Here is a 16265-nt window from a genome sequence, read left to right as displayed (position 1 = left end):
AAGGGTTGCACGATCTCTCAAACTTGAAGAATAAAGTATCTTGGATCTTACCCACTTTAATAAGAATGCTAACCTTGTAAGTGGAGTATTTGGTTGAGACTAGTGGGAGTGAGCAGGGGCTAAGTATGAAGTACTAAGAGGAGGAGTGTGACCAAAGTTCATGACATACATGTATGTCATGATAAATTGTTTTGTACAATTATATGCTAATAAAAAAGGAAAAATGAGAAATATCTGCATCAAAAAAGAATCATGTCCTTATTACATTCTTGACACAGGTAGAGACATCGAAGGGGAAGAATCCTCAACTGAAAAAAAATGCCTCCATAAGACCAGGCAGTCGGCAAGCCTGAAGGGTGTTTTCTTAGCTAGTGATTGATGGGGGAGGGCCAGCTCATTGTGTGTGGTGCCACCCCTGGGCTGTTAATCTTAGGTTCTGTAAGAAAGCAAATGAGAAAGCCATGGACAGCTGGTCAGTAAGCCTTAAGCAATCATTCATGGCTTCTGCATCAACTCCTGCCTAAAGGTTCCTGCCTTGACTTCCCTCAATGACAAACAGTGATATCGAAGGGTAAGCAAAATAAACCCTTTCTTCCCCAAGTTGCTTTTGGTCATGGTGTTTCATTACAATAGTAACCAACCCCTAAGAAAGATTCCAGTAAGTTATTTAATTTATATGAGCACTTGACATTTGGTGGCATAAAAACATTTAGAAACTTTATTGTAAGTTTTCATGCCTTTTTTCTTAAATTTTTGGTGACACTGTGGATGTAACCCAAGGTCATACACATGCTAGCTAGGCAAACCACTCTATCACTGGGCTATATACCCTCAGCACTATGTGTTTTAATTATATTTTAAACAGACTGAAATACAAACTGTTTCTGAGAACAGTATTTGGTGTGCAGTAGGTATCAGAGTAGATTTGGTTATTTGAAAATGGTCAAAATGAGTATTGAAAATTGGGTCTCTTTCAAGGGCTGCGAATATTCTTAAGTTACAGATAATATACATTCAAGTCATGTATCATTAATTGTGCTCTCATGCTTGACACTGCATTATCTGAAGCATAACCACTACCTTATAACAATGATGTGGTAGTAACTGTGTTTATCAACAGACTCTAGTTCTTACCACTTCTGTGTGACTGGATGCTAAGGCAAGTCACTGGGAAAACTTACCTGTGTATGTCCCTTTGCATTTTAACGTGGAATGTACAGGTAACAAAAGCTTCCAGGATAATTAGGGGGACAACAGAGACCATGCTAGTGCAGGCTTTTTACTTAACCAAACACAACACTGTTCCTTCATAATACTGAAACTAAGTACTTAAAATTGAATGTAAGAACTATGCTATAACACAGAACAGGAAAAATTATGACACAGTAACGCAGTTTCACTGATAAGCCTCAATTGTAAAGATTAACCTACGTCCATGCTAACAAAACCTTCAAACCAGAATACCTTTTACAATCGGATTGTTTCACTTTAAGAAGTAAATATCATGTTATTACTGATACCATCTTACCACTAAGGCCCTGGTTACAGATACAATAAGTGCAGTAACAGCGAAATACAACTTGTAGGCAGCCCAAGGCTCCATATCCTAACACAACAGCCTTTAAAACGTGAGAACTAACTAGGTTAAGATGTCAAGATCCCACTTATCAACACACTTGGAATTAAACCTGCCTGCTGAGTTTGTGGTTTAAAGTATTCGAAGATGGATCATTTAATTACTTTTGAAAATCCAGCAAAATGTAATTCAAGATAAAGAAATGCCTTAATGCTAAATGCTCAAGTCTGAAAAAAAAAAAAAGGAACTTTATTAGTTCTGTTAAGTACAACTCAAAGGGTTCTGAGGTAACAGACAAAATGATACTATGATTACATTTGAGTTTTTTCCTTTGGCATTAAGAAGCACATTACCAATATCAAATCAGTTCTGTTTTTTTTTCCCCCCTTAACCTCCCATGATATTTTAAAGTGAAACTTGGGGCTTCATCTTCCTTATATTTTATAATAGATTAGGGCACTAGATTTGTAAGGCCACAAATATGAAGACGTTACTGTGGGTGGCTCCTCTACTTATTTGTCAAGGCAGGGTCTCTTGTAGCCCACAGTGGCCTTAAAATTGCTCTGTCACTCTGGATCCTCCTGACTTAGCCTCCCAAGAGCATGGATTGCAGGTGTGTGCCATGATACCCTGCTAGAGACTACATATAAATATCTCGAGCTGATTTAAGCACACGATTCCTGTTACTCTTGTATTATTCATATAGTCAAAAGAGTAACCATTGCTGGGAACATTGGTGCACATCATAACCCCAGCATCTAAGTGACTAAGGCTGGAGGACTGCACATTTAGAACAGGTAAGGCTCTATAGACAGACCCTATCACAAAAACAATAAAAATTGAAAAATAAATAGTTTATAAAGAATATACAAAATACATTACACATATCTATGTGGCAAAATTAGAGTTTTTTTTTTTTTTACTATTTGTAGTTTTAAATTATTTATTGCTTATACAATGTAACTTTTGAAAGCAAAGAAAGTAAATATAGAATGCTACGGTAAGATCTTACCAATCGTACAACGATCTTGATAATAAATAGCTGTAATGTAGCCAAACCACGACAGTCAGAGATTGTTCAGACATGTGAGACACACTGACTATACAAGACATTGAACAAAATGTACTTTCTAAGGCATTTAAAAGCACACCTGCAAACATATCAGCAGTACCCATAAATTCCAGAGTTATTTGTATAGCTCTGCTTTTTATACAGAATTTCCAGCTAGTCATTATTTAATTGTTGGATTGGTCACTTAATTACAAAAACATTTAAAAATTAAACCATAGAAAAGCATATCCATAGCTCTGATTTATGAGATGACTTTCCAACTTTTCTATTTAATGCTTTAAAATATAGAAATTTGACAGCCTTGTTCACATAGCCAGTCCCAGGACAATCAGGGCTATGTAGAGAAAAACAAATAACAAAAAAAGACAAACAGACAAAAAAATGGAAAACTGCAAAAGCTATGTCGTTCATTCTATACCGGTAAATCTAATTTGAAAAGCGAGGACAGAGGTTTTCTTATGTCATGCTGATATAGCTGAGCACCTGTACAGCTGAATAGTTCGCACAACCATTCTAGAATATTTACACTGAAGTTATGAAGAAAGCACAATAACAGAAAGCTATCACCCAATACGACCAGAATGTCTTGACCAAACCCTCAGTGGTTCAGAAGCCAAAACATCCCTTTAGAAGAGAGACATAAATTTTATTGAGCCAAGAAGCTGGCCAGAATGTTCAAAAGTGATGATTAATAGATACAGTTATCAATAGCAGCCTTTAAAGAAGCATTTCTTCATTAGAAGAATCCTTTAATGTCCAAGGGAGTGATCGAGACTCTTCTTCCTTTTCTAGTCTTAGAGTGTCTTTTATGGCAAAATCCATATTTTCTTGAAACTCTTTATATGTGTTGGTGATTGGTAGAGCTAAACAGTTGTTACATTTGTTTCCAACAGGAAAATCCATATGTAGACATTCAATTGAAGGAGGGGGTTTAAATCCAGCAGGTGGGATGGAACTACATCCAGTTGCAAAAATAAGAATGTCTTCCATTGTTGTTGCCGATTTACCATCTGAAAAGTAATTAGAGACAATTACTAAAAGTCATTAGCAATTAGAGAAAACAGAAAAATCTACAAAACATATTGTCAGCATAGACTCTTTCCAACTAGACTGAAAACAATGGCAGGAATGGACTCCACCATTCATGTAGGGCAAACTACATCACAATGTATCCTAAGCGGTACATTCAATAAGTGAATCTTAATGTATGACAAAAAACAACAAAAACCCCAAAACAAAAAAAACCAGCTTACCTATTTATTATATCCTTCTTTTATGTAATCATTAATTAATATGATAGCTTAACAAATGCTGAAAACAGTACATGGTAAAAACCAAAAATTTCAAGAAAATTTCAACTTGAAAGATAAAATTTTCTCTTTTAAAAAAATGAAACAATGCCGGGCGGTGGTGGCGCACGCCTTTAATCCCAGCACTCGGGAGGCAGAGCCAGGCGGATCTCTGTGAGTTCGAGGCCAGCCTGGTCTCCAAAGCGAGTTCCAGGAAAGGCGCAAAGCTACACAGAGAAACCCTGTCTCGAAAAACCAAAAAAAAAAAAAAAAAAAAAAAAAAAAAAAAAAAAAAAAAAATGAAACAAGGCCGGGCGGTGGTGGCGCACGCCTTTAATCCCAGCACTCGGGAGGCAGAGGCAGGCGGATCTTTGTGAGTTCGAGGCCAGCCTGGTCTACAGAGCGAGATCCAGGAAAGGCGCAAAGCTACACAGAGAAACCCTGTCTCGAAAAACCAAAAAACAAAAACAAAACAAAAAAAAAAAAAAAAAAAAAGAAACAATATAATTAATATTTATTAACAAATACTAATTGAGTAGTGAATAAAGTAGATACAGAATAATCAGTTGATTTTAAAAGGATGAAGTAGAAATCAGCCTTACACCTGCTCTTTGCTGGTACTAACATCCATATTTAAGGCTTTAGTTATTTTTTTTTAAGTTTTTTTTTTTTTCAAGAAAATTGCTTTCCTTCTTACACACACACACACACACACACACACACACACACACACACACACACACATTTATGATATAAGTATGCTGGGTAACTTGTTTCCTTTGTAAATACAAACAACAGATTTAAGTTTTCTTATTGGCAAGAGCAAAAAACCTAGTAAATATACTGAAAAGAATCCACATACCTTCTATAGCCTGTAAGTAACTGTTCCAAAACCTCAAAGCTTGTACATCTGGTAATCCCTGGATTGTGAAAAGATCACTAAGGATTTTTGCAGAAAGATTCTCAGGTTTATGACAAAGGATGTTATAAAATACTTCTGGGTAAGTTTGAATTTTCTCTAAAACACCAAGCGTTTTCAGACCCTGCTTAAAACTTGAGAAGAGAAACAATGAGTCAATATACAGACGTGTATTGTATAGGAAATTTATCTGGCATTTTATAAATAGCTGATTGAAAAAACAGTCCAACAAAAACTATTACATGCATTAAGATATGAGATAAAATACTAGGATATACTTTTAAATCAACAAGAAATGTATTAATGATTATTTTACATCACTGGTTTTGAAACTGTTTTATTCAAAGTGATAAATACTGCCTTGCATGGTTTGACAGTACAATAGGGTTGTGAAGTGGAAAGCCTAGGAATAATTCCCGGAAGTAGGGTGGCTTAGAGGTCTGCAAAATGGTGACTCCAGCCATTGCTCTTGGTTGCCTACCCACTACATGGTAAAACATTACTGACAGAGGCACCATGAACACTGACTCTTAGCAACAGGGAAATCACAATCTCTAGCCCCACAGGCAACGCCCTCCCCTCCCTACTGATTAGTTTTCACAGTGCCAAAGGTGCTGTGCAAGGTGCTGAGGGAGAAACCATCAATGGTCTCAGCCAGGATTAGGCCATGCATACCACAACACTAACCTGCCAGGCAAGATGTGTTCACTGGTACCATAGTGGCAAGGCTATTTTGGGGGTAACCAATCACTTTGTTTGGATTTAAGGCTTGCTCTGCAGAAAGGATGACTGGTACTGTAAAACTGATCAAAACTCTGTGCCATAGCCCCTAGGAGGGAGCTACTTTTACTTTGCTAACCAGTCATGTTGTCAAACTGTCTTCTAAATTTATGTTTATAGCCGCTGACACTGAAACCCCACTGACAGTTTAACAGTACTGGGAGGTAAAGGCTTTGAGAAGCCTCAAAGAAATCAAATGACAATAATATCAAAATGTGAGCCACAAATAATTATAATTGGTCCCATTATTTCAACGCAGCATGGCTAAATTTTGAGATCAACCTTAAGTCTCCTTTCTTCTTAGATATCAAGTCCTATGTTTCCTATTCTGAAATCCTTTGTAAATTTCTCAGCATACCATGGCCACAACCTTATTATAAAACACATATAACTGGTCTATGTGACAAATGAGTAAACCTTCCCAGTTCATTTTCCATACTGTTGGCATAGCAATGGGCCAGAATAAAACCTGACTGGTTCAAAAGTAAATTACATGCTGGTCTCCCTATACTATTCCCTAGTACTTTAATTTGGAAAAAAAAAAAACAAAAACAAAAACAAAACAAAAAAACCCCAAAACAAAACAAACAAAAAAAACCTGCCTCATAGACAGAATTAAGGGAAAGGATTTTGAGAGACATAATCCAGTTTAAGATTGTTATTGCTGGCCCTAATCCAATGACACTAGGAAAAGACACACCTAAATAGGCAATGGGAATGAGTCAGAGATCCAAGTTACAGAACCATAAACCAAGTGATGCCTCAGAAAGAATTTTTTCCTGAACATCTCAGAAAAGCTGAAGCTCTATCATACTCATACTTGAATTTTTATTTTTATTTTATTTTATTTTTTTTTTTGGTTTTTCGAGACAGGGTTTCTCTGTGCAGCTTTGCGCCTTTCCTGGGACTCACTTGGTAGCCCAGGCTGGCCTCGAACTCACAGAGATCCGCCTGGCTCTGCCTCCCGAGTGCTGGGATTAAAGGCGTGCGCCACCACCGCCCGGCTCATACTTGAATTTTTGACTTCTGTCCTTAATATTTATGGTAACAAGTATCTATTGGTTTGCGCCATTCAAGGGCTGGGGAAAGAGCTCAGTCAGCAAAGTGTTTCCTTGCAAGCAGGCCTCATGCTTAACCCAGAGTCCAAATGAAAAAGCTGGATGTTGTGGTGCACTCTTGTTAGCCCATTCTTAAAAAGATGGAGGTAGGTGGATCCCCAGGAAGGAGTTCCAGGCCTGAGAGACTCCCTTTTGTCAAAAAAAGAGGTGAAGTTGTCCTTTGGCCTCTACATACAGGTACACACACAGGTAAACACACAAACGTGCATGCGCACAAGCACACATGAGAAAACACACACACACACACACACACACACACACACACACACACACACACACACCACCTACCATAGCCACACCCACATACTGTTCTTGCAAAAGATCTGAGTTTGGTTCCCAGTACTCACACGGTGGCTTACAATCATGTGTAACTCCCATTCCAGGGGATCTAACACCTTCTTCTGACCTCTGTGGGCTCTTGTACAGAAATGGTGCTCAAACATACACTCAGGAACATCCACATAATAATTTTTTTAAGGGGGTGGGTGGAGATGCAAACAGGAGGGATCAGGATGGGGGATAAGGGTGTAGGGGCGGTTGGAGAGTGAGAATACTGTGAGAGACAACTGGAATTGGGGGCAGGTGTTTTAGAAGTGAGGTAGAAACCTAGTGTAACGGAAACTCCCTGGAATCTACAAGGGCGAGCCTAGAGAAGACTCCTAGCAATGGAGGATACAGAGCCTGAACTGGCCATCTTCTATAACCAGGCAAAGCTTCCAGTGGAGGGACTGGGACACCAACGAAGCCACATAACCTTTGACCTGCAAGATGTCCTGCTTGCAAGATGTGCAGGGATAAAGGTGGCGCAGAACTTGTAAGAGTGGCCACCCAATGACTGGTCTAACTTGAGACCAACACCAGGATTAGGAGCCAATGCCTGACCCTGCCTGGAGGGCCAGAAACCAAAGGTCAAATAGTCCAGAGACCTAGGATAGAACCAAACACAACTGGAAAAAAAAAAAAAGACAGTGGGTATGATTCCTAATGATATTCTACTACAGTCATAGACCAGAATCTAGCATAAATATCAGAGAGGCTTCACCCAGCAAATGTTAGGCAGAGCTCGGGGAATCCTGTGAAAGAGAGGAAGGATTGTAGGAGCCAGAGGGGGTCAAGGACACCACTAGAAAACCCACAAAATCAACTAACCAGGGCTCACAGAGACTGAATATGCCTGAGCTAGTTCCCTTGCATATATGTTATAGTTACGGTGGTAGCAGGGGCTGTCTCTGACTCTTGCCTGCTCTTGGGACCCTTCTCCTCCTACTGAGTTGTCTTGTCCAGCCTTGATAGGGGATGTGTACTCAGTCTTTTGTAACTTGTTATACCACGTTTGGTTGAGATCTCTGGGAGGCCTGTTCTTTACTGAAGGAAAAGGAGGAGGAGTAGATCTGGGGGAGAGGGGAGATGGTGGCGAGGGACAGGGAAGAGGAGACAGAGGGGAGGGGAAACTGCAATCAGGATTATTGAGAGAAGAATAAATTAAGGAAAAAAAAAAAGGAAGTTCGGCCAAGTGTGGAAGCACACAAATAATCCCAGCAGAGGCAGGAGGATCTGAGATAGGGGCCAGCCTAGTCTACCAGCAGAGGAGATGAGCTCAATAGTGGTTACATGCACGAGTAGAGACCGCAGTCAATTGGATACAGCTTTTAAGTGAGTTCTCATTAGAAAAATCACAACTAATTGAAGTGCTGATTATTTTCTCCTTGAAAAACACATTCCATGTAATTCTAAACAGAATTAGAATAGGACTTCTGGTGGGAGGTTAAGCTTTAAAGTATTATTTTAAATCGCATTAACAGTCTCGGAAATTAAACATTTGTATTTATTACCAAATAACCACTTTAAATGTAATTTGAGAGACTCTTGAACATAGAAACAAACGGCTTACCTCTCAAAGGGTGCTTGGACTCTCTTAATTACATGGTAGAAAAGGATGTCTTTTACCAACATATATTTATCACTCAATGTCGTTATAAGTCTTAAGCATCCAATAACTTCTAGGTAGCTATAGCATTCGTTTATTACTGAGTTCAAACTGTTCAAATTAGCTGCGGTGTTTATCTGTAACACAAGGGAAGAAGCACGTCGGGCCCCCTCACCCATTTATTCCGAGTGATAGCTACAATTCAGATGGATACATATTTTATACTCCATTTTTAGAAAACGTGTATGTGTGTGGGTTTGTGCTTGTGAATGCAGGTGCCTATAGGATCTGGAGTTTCAAGTGGTTGTGGGCTACCTGCCATGGGTGCTGGGAATGATTTGGGTCTACTGCCAAAAGCAGCACCATCTCTTTTTGTGTCTTTTGAGGCAGTGTCTAACTGCAGTTCTTTGGCTGGTGTGGAATTCTCTATGCAGACTAGGCTGACCAGGAGTTATAGGATCCGCCTGCCTCTGTCCCCCAAGAGCTGGGATTGAAGGCGTTCAGCATTGTTCCAAGCCACAGTCTGCACTCTTAACTGCTGAACCATTTCTCCAGCCCTATAGTCAACTCTTCAGTACAACAGGGTAGAATAAAATTATGCCAAGAAATATATTAGAGGTCCTTTTCGATCCTGGAAATCACATGATGGAAAGAGAAAAATCAACACCCACAGGTTGCCTTCTGACATCCACATGTGCACTATGGCATGAACACATGCCACATCCAACGAATCCTACAGGCTATAATTTGCTAGTTCCTACTCTACAACCCAAGAAAACAGATTTTAAACATTTTACAATGTTTAAAACATTAAAACATTTTAAAACATTAAACATCTATATTTTCTTATATATAACTGAAACATTGTCTAACTCCATGGCCGTATAGTATAGTAACATTCATCTTCTGTGCTTTTTCTAAAACTTAAATTCAGAGGTTAAGATATTTATTCATTCAGTATCCTGTCTTCAATGATAAAACAGTTCAGTACACATAGTATTTCATGAATTGGAAGAATTGGTAGATATATTAGAATACAAATTTGAGTTTGATATAATAGTCACATTAGAAACAATGAAAGTCAGATTGCCACTTTTATATAATGGTAACTTTGGATATACTTGGGAAAATACAGTAAGAAAGAATGAAAATGATCTCTTTTCTTATAAATAAAAATGTCTCTGGAAAAAGCAAGGAAAATCTTTGGACTGGGAGAAGGAATTAGCTTTTGTCTTATAAAACATATTAGTGTGCTGTCAAGATGACTCAGCAGGTAAAATCCTTGGCCACACAAGGATGAAGACCTGAATTCCTCCCTGGGTTCCAGAGTAGAGGGAGAGAACTGATTGCTGAAAGCTGCATTGTCTTCATACCTCCAAATGTGAGCCATGACAGGCACGCAACACACACATATAATAAGTAAAAATAAAAGCATGTTGGGCTTGACAAATCGATTCTAAAATTTACAAAGGGTAGGTACAGAGATGGCTCAGAAGAAAAGAGCACATGTTGCTCTTTCAGGACTGGTGATCTGTTCCCAGCAAACAAATCGGGTGGCACGCACAGCTTCAGGGGATCAGATGTCTTCTTCTGGCTGCTGCAGGCCTTGAACTCTTAAATGGTGAGGTTTGTATAAACATGTTCAACCATGCCCAGCTAGACTGGTTTCTGACTTGGTTCTGAACCCTTTGGGTAAACATACCACAGCTATCACTTATATTAAAATGCAGCTGGAATGTAATTCACATTTTAATAAATAGATTATTTTTCTTACCTTGATTATAATTTGTGCCACATCAAAGTCTGAAACATCATCTAATATTGGAAGGGTATTTTCTGGTCCATAAGCAAGACAGTTAAACAACGTTTCAGAGAAGAAACCAGGTGCAGGGCCGCCATGAACTAAAGAAACGGCAAGCATTTTGCCAGCTTCATAGTAAAGGTTCTCTTGCAGAGCTGTAAATACAGATGAAAATAAACTGAGTATCTAAATTAACCATCATTTACAATGAAGACATATAGAGCTAAAAATTAACTTAAAAATCTAAACATTGATAAAATAACCATAAGAAGCAACCATCCCAGACATCCTAGAAGTCTACTGAAAAGCTTCTCCCTGGATATACATATCCTATTATAGAACAAAAATGTCAATCTATGGGAAAATAAAATCCCGATAACCAGAGGCTGGAGTGATGGCTTGGCACTTGCAGAGAACATGACTTTACTTTCCAGCACCCATGGTGGCTCGCAATCAACTCTTAACTCCAGGTCCAAGCAACCTGGCACCCTTTTCTGACCTTTGAAGGCACCAGGCACACAAGTCGTGCACAAACATACATGCAAGCAAAATACTCATTCACATGAAAAAAAAAATAAATAAAATCTTTAAAATTGTAACTATAATGAGTTGTATCACAATAAATGTAAATCCTCTGGCTTATTTTTATCTGCCATTAAATAAATATATACATAGTTGGGTTCTGCAATACTGTAAAATTTTCTCAAACTTGAATTAGTTAAAAACTACAGATGCATGAGACTAGAATACACTGAAGTACAAAGCACCCCTTACTCCTGGCTATCCAGGTTATGTGACATTTTAACTGTAAGACATAATGTTGTAATCACTATCTGTTTACATATTCTTGTTCAAATTCATGATCTGATCAGATTAGTTCATACATATGGTACTAGTGAATCAGAACAAGGGAGATTTACTCCCAACACTCTATGCTACCATACCACACACTCACAGCTTTAAGTACTTCTTTTAAAACTTATTCACAATATTTTACCAACGATGATGGTTGAGGAAGATATGTAAACGTTAGTTTCTACTTATACTAGTTCTTCAAAACAATTTATTAACAAGTAATATTTAAAATATTCTATCTTCAACAATAATCCAATTTGAAGCTACAGTTTACAGCTGGAAAAAAAAAGACGTATGTCCAGGGAGGGTAATAGAAAGGAAAGCCACTAGGTAGATAGACAGACGCAGACTTGAGCTCAGGTTTCATAGCTTACATCTCTGCGCCTTCCACTGTGCCACCACTACCCTGAGTTAACATGACTAATTATTTGGGAGAGTTTGGGGGGGGGGAAGGGGACTAAACTGTTTATACTATAAATAAAAAAAAACATCATGCTTCAGGCAATGATAAAGGAAGAAACTCAAATCTAATAAATCTTCTTACTCCTTTTCAATGTCCTTGTTATAGGAAAAAAACTCCTAAGAATACTGAATTACCTGTTGTTAATTTTTAAAGGAAAACCTTAAATCCCAGCACAATGGGGGCAGAGGCAGGCAGATCTCTGAGTTCGAGGTCAGCCTGGTCTACAGAGTGAGTTCCAGGACAGCCAGGGCTACACAGAGAAACCCTGTCTTGAAAAGAAGGAAAAAAAAAAAAAAAAAAAAAAGGAGGGAAAACCTTGTATACAAAATACATATAAAAGAGTCGACTCCAGGACAGTGGCCCCACATTTGTGTTGCATTTCCAAGACCCTGGGCTAAGCCTTACTGCATTTAAAAAAAAAAAGTTACACATGAATCATAAAACAAACTAAACACAAATTCCATGTTGTAAACACACACACACACACACACACAGCTTAAGTATAAGAATGAACAAAGGCTAGTTGTGGTGGCTACACTTGGGAGGCAGAGGCAGACTGATCTCTGAATTTGAGACCAGCCTGCTCTACAGAGAAAGTCCAGGACAGCCAAAGCTACACAGAGAAACCTTGTCTCAAAAAACCAAAAAGAATGAACAAGAGCCCAAATAATTTATCCATTTCATTTGGTGATGCTAGTCAAATGATATTCAAAAGAATAAAGTCCAAAATTAGCATATTTAATTGTGAAATCATTAAGCAGACTGCTATAATACAGATGTAAGAATTACTTTGTGTGTTGTCTATGTGTGTGCAAAAGTGCCAGGTGCCCATGGGGGGCATAGGTGTTGGATGCCCTAAAGCTGGAGTTACAGGTAGTTATGAGCTGCTTGATGTGGGTGCTAGAAATCAAACTTGAGTCCTCTGTAAGCACAGGAAGCATTCTTAATCACTAAGCTATTTCTCCACCCCAGATATTCTTAAATCTTAACTTTTTAAAATATCAAATTCTCATTCATCAACAAATGCAAATTATTTATTCCAGATATACTTAAAGAATCTTAACCATAACCAACTATCTAGTTTTGGCGAGACATGCTATCTTCAGGATGTATAATAATAATTACCTTGAGAATTTAGAGTCAAGTTCTTTGACAAAGGCCCTTCAAACAAAGGTGAAGTCTCAAGATGTTGCATTAAGTGACTCAGAAATTCCTGCTTTGATCCAGGATGCTCTCTTCCAAATTTATCATTTTCATTAACATATACTACTTCAATGGTGCATGAAGGGTTAAACTTCTGACTCTGGAACTGCTCTAAGGCACTCTTCCACACATTGGCTTTGTTAATGTATAATCTCTTAGCTTTCTTTTTAATTTGGACTCCTAACTCTACCAATATTGTTGAAATGTCTCTCCTAAATTTGTTGCCTTGCCTAGAAAACACAAATTCAAATAAAGAACATTACTTTAAAGTAGTTTATGTGAATAACAGTTATACAGCATTACTGTAGTAGTTCTTTTTGTTTTTATATGTTCTGTTTTTAACTTAAAAAGATAGTCTTTTGATGATACTGGAACCAAAACCAAAAACATTTACCTGTTTATCTGCTTTAAAATTCCCCCAATCGCAGGGCGGTGGTGGCGCATGCCGTTAATCCCAGCATTTGGGAGGCAGAGCCAGGTGGAGCTCTGTGAGTTCAAGGCCAGCCTGGTCTACAGAGCAAGATCCAGGACAGGCACCAAAACTACACAGAGAAACCCTGTCTCGGAAAAACAAAACAAAACAAAACAAAACAAACAAAATAAAATTCCCCCAATCTAATCTTCTACCAACTTATAATCATTTGCAAGAATACGGAAGATTATTTGAATGTCTAATTCAGTGGATTCAAGTTTAAGGGTATGAAGTTCAAATTTTCACTTCCCAGCCAATAGCTAAAACAACTCAATTGTATCAATAATGTATTTTCAACAGCACAGCTATAACTGATAATACAACTAATATTATTAACAAAACTCACATTCCCTTAAATATCTTTTAGTCTAGACTAACAGCTTCACCTATGAACTAGTTACAAATGCAAATCCTTGAGCCCCATCTGCACAATCAGAACCTCTGTGTATTAGCATCCACGGGAAGCACATGAGTTAGCTTAACTTCTTTCTGCCCCAGGGTTTCCATCTGTAGGTAGAACTTAATGTACTCATGTACATGACTCATCTGTCACACTGTCCTCCCCCACACATTGCAGCCACATTTTCTTAGAGCAGTTGACTCCTTGCTCCTTGGGAATGTCAAGGATGCTCTTCAAGCATATGACTGGATGCTAAAACAGAAACAAGCAGCCAAGTTTCTCTAATGCAACATCTTTGGAAAACTAAATATTAAAATTATTTTCAAACTATATGAACTTAAGACAATGAATAATTTTAATATAAAAGTAACAAATTATTATAAAGAGTTTTTTAGTTGAATTTGTAAGGAGCAATTATTCACTTAAGGATCTTGACATTAACTATATATAAAGTAAACAATGGCTATAATATCAAGAAACCAACCTTTGTACTAAACAGGACTCTTTTATAGAGGGACACGGTATGGTTGATAATTGAACCTCTTGCTTTACTCTGTAATTGAATAATGTTGTAAAGATATTTTCCAGGATGTTATATCTTTAAAATTACTTTATATGACTCAGTATAAAAGAAGAAAAATACTGTAATTGATTAATGTAGCCTGATACCTTGCTTTCTTGTTTTTCCCCCCTTTCCTCCCTCCTCCCCTCCTCCTTTTCTTTATGATATATACATGTTCACATGTAACCCAGGCTGGTCTCAAATTCATTATGTAGCTAAGACTACTGGTATGTGACCATGCCAAGCTATTCTGTTTCCTCCCACCTTTCCTTGACTTCATACATCCCATGTTGGGTCCTCCAGTTTGAAAACTCATTCTTCTCAACAACTGTATGATCAGCTAATATCCTAAGTGTGTGTGGCATCTGACATCATTAATTTTTTTCAAAGTGATTTTTCTATTTTTCTAAAATCAAAAAACATACCTCAGTAATTCTTTATGCTGGGCTCCAGGTGACTGTCTGGGGAGCTTAGGTGAGGACTCTTCCAACAGGCAATCAGTAACTGTCACATTAGTAGAGTTGGCTAATGGGTGTTTGGAGGCCTTTCGGAAATCTACATATTTAAATCCCGAGGTTAGCTTAACAGAAACATAGGTAAACATTTTCAACAACATGCACTTAAACAAAAGCAACTTTGGTCAAAATTACAAACTATTACCTGGATTGTAGCTGATTCTTCTACAGTCCAAACACTCCCAGTTTTGTTCACATGACTGTAGGGAGGAGCAGGCTAAGTGGGTTCCACTCGATCCGCAACAGTGACAGCGCTTTACTTCCCATTTGCTGCGGACATAAAGAAAAGTATATCTGCATGTTCTGTGAGTGCGAGGCATTCAGATCACCACCTAACGTCCAGGCCTTCATACACCACACCAACCTTCCAGAGGAAGGAAAAGACTACGTACGCCTTCAATATCGAATTTCCCCCACTAAAGTACTGAATGACTTAGGCCAGGTCTAGCTAGGTACTCCAGGTTGGCCTGGAGTCACTGTGCAGCCCATGCTGGCCATTAGCCAGTGATCTTGCTACCTTGTCCTCCCAAGTGCTGGGATTCTAGGAATGCCATATCACATCTGACTCTAAAGTATCTTCCCTCTTTCGTTTAATGTTTATAATCTCTTCCTCTAAAATCCTGATCTTAAAAACCTAAATGTATACTGATAGATACATATAAACAAAGCATGTAAGTATCAGAAAGGTTTATGATAAGGAGAAAAACATTTTCCTTAACATTTGGAGATAGATTACATTCAGAGAGAGACTACTGTTCACTATGTCTGATACACAATTTGCAGTACAAAGGTATGCAGTATTTCCAAAACCAAAACAATAAAAAACATTTCAGGTGCTGTGTAATGCAGTCAAATCTAGAGTTTGTTCCTGGCTCATATTCATATTTTCTGTTATCTCTACGCCTCTCTTCTTGTCTCCCATTGTGACCTGTGATATGACAATCCATAGACATTTCCATATAGGTGTGTGTATTAGGGTTTCCACTGCTATGATAAAACACCAAGACCAAAAGTAACTTGGGGAGGAAAGTGTTTATAGGACTATCACTGAAAGAACACAGGGCAGGAACCTGGGGCCATGGAGGAGTGCTGCGTACTGGCTTGCTCAGCCTGCTTTCTTATAGAACTCAGGACCACCGGGCCAGGGATGGTACTACCCACAATGGTGGGCCCTCCCTGTCAATCACTAAGAAAATGCCCTACAGATGGATCTCATGGAGGCGTTTTCTCAGAGGATTAGCTTGTGTCAGGTTGACATGAAACAGGCCAGCACACAGTATGCCATAACGGTGTTACATGTGAAGCTTCTTCCA

At 38.4% G+C, this 16265-nt stretch overlaps 1 protein-coding gene across 9 annotated transcripts in view; it reads right to left on the bottom strand.

Annotated features, from left to right (window-relative positions):
* Positions 1 to 1265: 1265 nt before the first annotated feature.
* The window catches only part of G2e3 (G2/M-phase specific E3 ubiquitin protein ligase), a 37131-nt gene continuing 22131 nt past the window's right edge, over positions 1266 to 16265 (bottom strand). For 8 of the 9 annotated variants that reach the window (XM_052738477.1, XM_052738482.1, XM_052738476.1 and 5 more), the window contains 8 exons: positions 15098 to 15222; positions 14863 to 14992; positions 14360 to 14428; positions 12926 to 13233; positions 10456 to 10637; positions 8646 to 8818; positions 4800 to 4990; positions 1266 to 3658 (listed from right to left, as the gene is read on the bottom strand). In XM_052738477.1, the coding sequence (XP_052594437.1) occupies positions 3366 to 3658; positions 4800 to 4990; positions 8646 to 8818; positions 10456 to 10637; positions 12926 to 13233; positions 14360 to 14428; positions 14863 to 14992; positions 15098 to 15222 (1471 nt within the window). In that variant the 3' untranslated portion in view covers positions 1266 to 3365. The remainder of the gene's footprint in view (positions 3659 to 4799; positions 4991 to 8645; positions 8819 to 10455; positions 10638 to 12925; positions 13234 to 14359; positions 14429 to 14862; positions 14993 to 15097; positions 15223 to 16265) is intronic. The other variant, XM_052738483.1, reaches the window with a different exon arrangement.

Source organism: Peromyscus californicus, unplaced genomic scaffold (genome assembly GCF_007827085.1).
Source record: "Peromyscus californicus insignis strain IS unplaced genomic scaffold, ASM782708v3 Scaffold_15__1_contigs__length_86483966, whole genome shotgun sequence".
Taxonomy (NCBI): domain Eukaryota; kingdom Metazoa; phylum Chordata; class Mammalia; order Rodentia; family Cricetidae; genus Peromyscus; species Peromyscus californicus.
This window is presented reverse-complemented; position numbering and strand designations above follow the sequence as displayed.